The sequence below is a fragment of the Ixodes scapularis genome, unplaced genomic scaffold (genome assembly GCF_016920785.2).
Source record: "Ixodes scapularis isolate PalLabHiFi unplaced genomic scaffold, ASM1692078v2 PGA_scaffold6__148_contigs__length_123643588, whole genome shotgun sequence".
Classification (NCBI taxonomy): Eukaryota; Metazoa; Arthropoda; class Arachnida; order Ixodida; family Ixodidae; genus Ixodes; species Ixodes scapularis.
In genome coordinates this window covers 3,895,837-3,901,836 of record NW_024609881.1, presented here as the reverse complement: position 1 = coordinate 3,901,836, position 6,000 = coordinate 3,895,837, and the positions used below count along the sequence as shown (strand labels likewise).

At 47.6% G+C, this 6,000-nt stretch overlaps 1 protein-coding gene across 2 annotated transcripts in view; it reads right to left on the bottom strand.

Annotated features, from left to right (window-relative positions):
- Window positions 1-444: 444 nt before the first annotated feature.
- The window catches only part of LOC8034107 (protein C12orf4 homolog), a 106,968-nt gene continuing 101,412 nt past the window's right edge, over window positions 445-6,000 (bottom strand). For both annotated transcript variants that reach the window (XM_042294402.1, XM_042294403.1), the window contains one exon: window positions 445-996. In XM_042294402.1, coding sequence (XP_042150336.1) covers window positions 775-996 — 222 coding nt within the window. In that variant the 3' untranslated portion in view covers window positions 445-774. The remainder of the gene's footprint in view (window positions 997-6,000) is intronic.

Here is a 6,000-nt window from a genome sequence, read left to right as displayed (position 1 = left end):
CTTTGAAACGATCGCAAGCTTTCTTTAATTTTTTTTTTTTGTAAGTGCATATTTTTTGCCGTCGTTTAACATATTCATAATATTTAAAAAAGCGCAACGAGACACGGGCTACGAGGATTGACAGCGACACAGCGCTGTGTCTGTTTATCTTCCTTGTCCATGTCTCGTTGCGCTTTTTAAATATTATGAATCACCAACTGGCCCAACTCTCCACCCTTGTCAATTTCTTCATGCTTGTAGTTGTAAAGTGGCACAACTCACAAAGACACAAAATATATATTTTTTATAATCCGTTTCTCTTTCTGGTTACGTTAATACTTTAGTATCAGACGTCTAAACCGCATGCCTGTTGTGAACTTCTTTTTTTTTTCTTCTTCCTCTTTTTTTTTTGTGTGTCAGCATCAAGATTAAGATCTTGGTAGTGAACACTATAGTAAACGCCGATTTATTGATTGACAGGTTATATGTCGAAATACGCTTACAAAAGATAATAGCCAGTACATTGTGTGCCAGTCACGATTGAATACCAATGCTTAAATCTTACCATAAAGTACTCAAGCCTGTGCTCTGTGCAATATTTAACAACCCAGCCTGGGACATTTCAATAAAACTGGCAAGTCGCCGTGTTATAGAAAGTGAATTATGTTCTTAACCCGGTCTTAGCACAGCTACACACAGGTAGCTGACTCGACGGACTCTCAGTCAGCCGTGCGTCACATGTCCGTCTTCCTTGGCGCTGGGGTTTCGGCTGCTCAGGCATACAGAGGTTGTTCCTCAGTGCGCCGAATGTAATGCGGCGTAGGGGCTTCCCGCCGAGGGGCGCCGGTGGCTGGAACTGGCGGGTTGCTGACGGCGGTCGTCGGGCCATTGCGGCGTAAGACAGCGGTTCCTCGGGGACTGGCACGTCGACGGGAGTTTCAGGCTGCAAGTCCCGCTGTAACTCGTCGCGTATACGATCTCGGCGACTGACAGCGACGACGGGTCCAGGATGATCTTCTGGAGAAAAACAACATACATGAATTTCGCAGGCAAACAACTGTCATTTTTTAGGGGCGTCATCACGTCATCACGTGCTCCTGTAGGGCAAAAAAAAATTATTAAAAAAATGTTTGCGCAGCCGACAGGGTTTGAACCTGAGCGGGGAGACACCAATGGAATTCTAGTCCATCGCCTTAACCACTCGGCCACGACTGCGGGACAGAGGTCGGCATTTTAGGTCGCCCTCACTCACCCTCACCCTCACAGCCACACTCACCTAAGCCCCTCACTCACCCTCACCCTCACAGCCACACTCACCTTCAGCCCCTCACTCACCCTCACCCTCACAGTCACACTCACCTTAAGCACTTCACTCACCCTCACTGAACCTCACGGCCTTCACGCACTCACCGCCCTCACGGCCCTCACGCCCCTCACGGCCCTCACGCCCCTCACCGCCGTCACGGCCCTCATGCCCCTCACTCACTCATGGCCCTCACGACACTCACCGCCCTCACGCCACTCACCGCCCTCACGGCCCTCACCGCCCTCACGGCCCTCACCGCCCTCACGGCCCTCACGGCCCTCACCGCCCTCACGGCCCTCACCGCCCTCACGTACTCACAGCCCTCACGCCACTCACCGCCCTCACGCCCCTCACCGCCCTCACGGCCCTCACGGCCCTCACGGCCCTCACGGCCCTCACCGCCCTCACCGCCCTCACGGCCCTCACGCCACTCACCGCCCTCACGCCACTCACCGCCCTCACGCCACTCACCGCCCTCACGCCACTCACCGCCCTCACGCCCCTCACCACCCATGTGGCCCTCACCACCCATGTGGCCCTCACACCCCTCACGCCTCTCACGCACTCATGGCCCTCACGCCACTCAGGCTAGCTTCAGATGGGGCAATTTCGCCCGGAAACTTTACGTCGCAACATCAGCAACACGGGCCGCCCGCGATCACACGCAGCAACCAATTGCTGCAATTTGCCATCGTCATCATAAAATTTTATATATCTCTTGCACTATTTAGACAAAATTACGCGTTATAAACGTGTTTTTATGCATTTAAACCTCGTTAAGAATACTAATGCACCTTTTTGAAACAGTTTATTTCCAATAAAAACGATCGATTTCAAACCAGAACCAACTCATTCGGTGTCATCATCACCGGCACGAGGTATCACGTGAAAATTTTGCGTCCCTGATTGGATGCAGCCGCTTCAAACGTATTCGGATTGCTCCGAGTTGCTTGCTTATTTCGAGCCGGACCCGATCTCAGCAATTCGTGTCGATCTAGGGAAAGCTAGAGAACAACCCGCCATTAACACCAAAATTGCTGAGAAAGATGCTCGATCTGAAGGGGGCCTCACGCACTCACCGCCCTCACGCACTCATGGCCCTCACACACCTCATGCACTCACCGCCCTCACGGCCCTCACGGCCCTCACGCCTCTCATGCCACTCACTGCCCGCACGCACTCATGGCCCTCACACCCCTCACGCACTCACCGCCCTCACACCACTCACGCACTCATGGCCCTCACGCCACTCACCGCCCTCACGCCCCTCACGCACTCATGACCATCACCGCCCTCACGGCCCTCACCGCCCTCACGGCCCTCACCGCCCTCACAGCCCTCACCGCCCTCACCGCCCTCACAGCCCTCACCGCCCTCACGGCCCTCACCGCCTTGACAGCCCTCACTCACCCTCACACTCATGAATTTTCCTGGTTCAGAAACTCACTCACCCTCACCTCACCTGTGAAGATGAGGGTGAGTGAGGGTGAGTGAGGGCCCTCATGAGTGAGGTTTGCCGAGGTATGCTGCGGGACGAGTCGGGGGCTCTGAGATGTGGTAGGAACTCAAGAGCTGGGGTTTCTGTCATGGATGAAACGTTGCATGTAGCCGCCCAACGTTTATACAGGAGAGGGCGCGTTAAACTTTGCATGCGTTCCATAGTTCCTATAGTTCCCGCACGGAGCGTATAATCGCGTTAAACTTTGCATGCGTTAAACTTTGCATGCGCTCAACGTTTAGAGACGAGAGGGCGCTGCGGTAAAATGCTCAAATGCGTATATAACCACGTTCCACACCACACATTCTCTTTGTGACATAGATGAAAACGAACGAAAGGCTCGGCATGCTGCGGCTCAGCGTCTACGCAGAGAAGCACAGCCAGAGCTTCGCCCCAATCAACACCATTCACCACGTGGAGATGCGGTCAATTTTTGCTCATGTTTCTCCCCCCTCACCGTATTTTGAAATACAAAAATTATTGTGGCTTTGTGGTGGTAAGGGGAGAGGGAGGGGAGGGGGAGAGAAAGATGAGAAAGAAAGAAACTGCAAAGTTGTTTGTCTGCGTCATTCGTGTATGCTGTTTTTCTTCTATCCTGTTTTAGTTTAAACTTTATCAATTGCGTTTTTCTTGCATCTACGCAGCGCAGCAAACCATTACAATGTCTAACTAACTAGCCCATCTCCAAGCTTTATTTTTATAATTAGCATCCATGCTGTTATTAATTTTTATTTGTCATTTGCGATTTAAATCAAATTAAACCCTTCAGTGGAGAGTAGGGGAAAATCGGAGCTGAGACACTCGCCGCCGCCGAGGAGGTCGGAAATGTAAGAAGAGGAGTGAGAAACTCACCGGGGCGGAGTCAAAAGAAGCTCCTTCCTTCTCCCGTGACGTCACATCGGAGAGATTCTCGCCGAAGTCGAGCTAAGTCCCCCTGATCTCCGCAGTTGGTTCTGGAGCGCGGGGCTGTCCAGACATCCGCATGACGAGTTCAATGCAGAGAACTCTTAAAGCGAAGAGCGGCAAGCGATATGAAACTACTGTTTTCGCTATTTAGAGCTGTCTTATATGCTAGTGCAAGTTTGTAGTTGCAAACTTTGTTATCTCAATAATTCTAATTTTTTCAGATAGCCGCGCCGTGTGGCAGTCAAACTTTTCACTGCAGAAAACTCGAATTGGGCTTCCTTTTGCAGTACATGCAGGCTACGAATATTTGTAACCCCCCCCCCCCCCCCCCCAGTGGTGTTCTCCCATACCAGAAAGCAGTAATTGAAGCAAGTATAGAATTAAGAGCTATAGAGAAAACATTACCTCCGTGTAGACGGAGGTAATGTTGTTTTTTTTTTTTTTTTTTTTGTACTAAACAATATTTGCCCAGCACTTTTGATAGATATTTTTCTAGTTATGTCGACCCTATCATCCCTTCGCATGTTTTCATTAAATATAACGCCAAGAACGTTGACCTTCTCTACAATTTCTATACTACAAGATTCTAGGAAGAGAACCTGATTATCGCAAAACCCTACTCCTTTCGACCTAAAAACTATAGCTTTTGTTTCATTACTGTTTATTACGAACGAATTCAAAATCATCCATACATGCATGGTTTTTCTAAAAATCGATTGCCCGTTTCTATAACTACAGAAATGTTTGATCCCGTAAAACAATATAGTGGTATCATCAGCATAAATTATCAAGCTTGCTTTGCAGTCAAGGTTGGTCATGATGTCATTTACATATAAATTAAAAAGAAGGGGTCCTAATATACTTCCTTGCGGTACGCTTGCATTTATTTTTCTAGACTGAGAGTGTTGCCCTCCTCTTACGACATTTTGAAAACGGAACTCCAGGTAGCTCTCAAATATGTTTCGGGCTATTCCCCTTATGCCACATTGCTGTAGTTTAGGTCAGTGGTTCTCAAATAGGGGTCCGCGAAACCGTTGGGGTCCGCGAAGGCATTCTAGGGGTCCGTGAAGCCCCTTCCTCATCAGTCAAGCCCGGCAATAAAAGTTGTCTTTCTTCAGGTCGAGAAGAAATATTTCAGTTTTCGGGCATGTGTATGTCAATATAAGAAATCTACTTCACACTAGCCCTTAGCTATATCCATTTATTAAATCACTATTATATTTAACCTATACCTCTCCCCTCCCCTCGCCGCAAACGGTGTCCTCCATCATCTCCGTAGATTCACAAGGGGTCTGCGAAACACCGGAGGTTGAGAACCACTGGTTTAAATAATAGCGTTTTATGATTCAGACGATCAAATGGCTTCGAGAAGTCAACAGATATTCCTATCTAACGAGCTTATTCTCAATATTATTTAAAATTGTGTCTTTTTGGTTTCTTTGCGAAACCCGCACTGATTGGGAGTATGGATGCGGTGTTTTTCACAGAAGCTGTAGAGTCTTTTGTGGATTATTCTTTTAATACTTTTCAAAAATATCGGCAAAATAGAAACCGGCCTATAGTTGCCGAGGTTCATTTCTATCTCCTACCTTATAAATTAGCAAAACCTCGACCTCTTGCATTTTGCGTGAAAACACTCCCGTTTAAAATAGAGGCAATCGACTCTATGACATGTTTATCCGGTTTTAGCTGAATGGAATTAATATCACAACTTCTACTATTTTTCAAGCAATTGAAAACTGAAATAACTTCTACCTCGTCGGTTGCGGAAAGAAAAATGGTGTCAGAAATACATTCCACATATCTTAAAACTTCCGCTGTGTGAACACTATGCACTAAATCGACGAAATAGTCATTAAATGCATTTGCAAGAGCTTTACCATTTTTAATTTCCCCGTTAATTTAAAGTTCAGTTATTTGTTCAAATGCACGGCCTTCGTGCAGTATAGAGTTTGACTTCTTTCACAAAACATCCGTTTAGTTCTCATTTTCAAACAGCGATTCATAATATGTTCGTTTGGCCCGTCGTAGTGCACTTGTTATCTTATTCCTTTGTTCTTGAAAACTCGATACAATAGAAATATCTTTAGTACGTATACTATCTCTTATAAAGTGATTTTTCGTTTAGAGCGCAGCTCATAGGCGCTCGTTTCCGGCTTGAGCGGCGTCGCTGTCGGCGTCGGCATACCCGCCGCGCGGTGCATTATGGGAAACGTCAAATAATGCAACGCGCGGGACTCGTGACGTCACACATTTGTTTGTTTGTTCGTTTGTTTGTTTTATTTTGAACACAGGGTCACAAGGAGAAAGG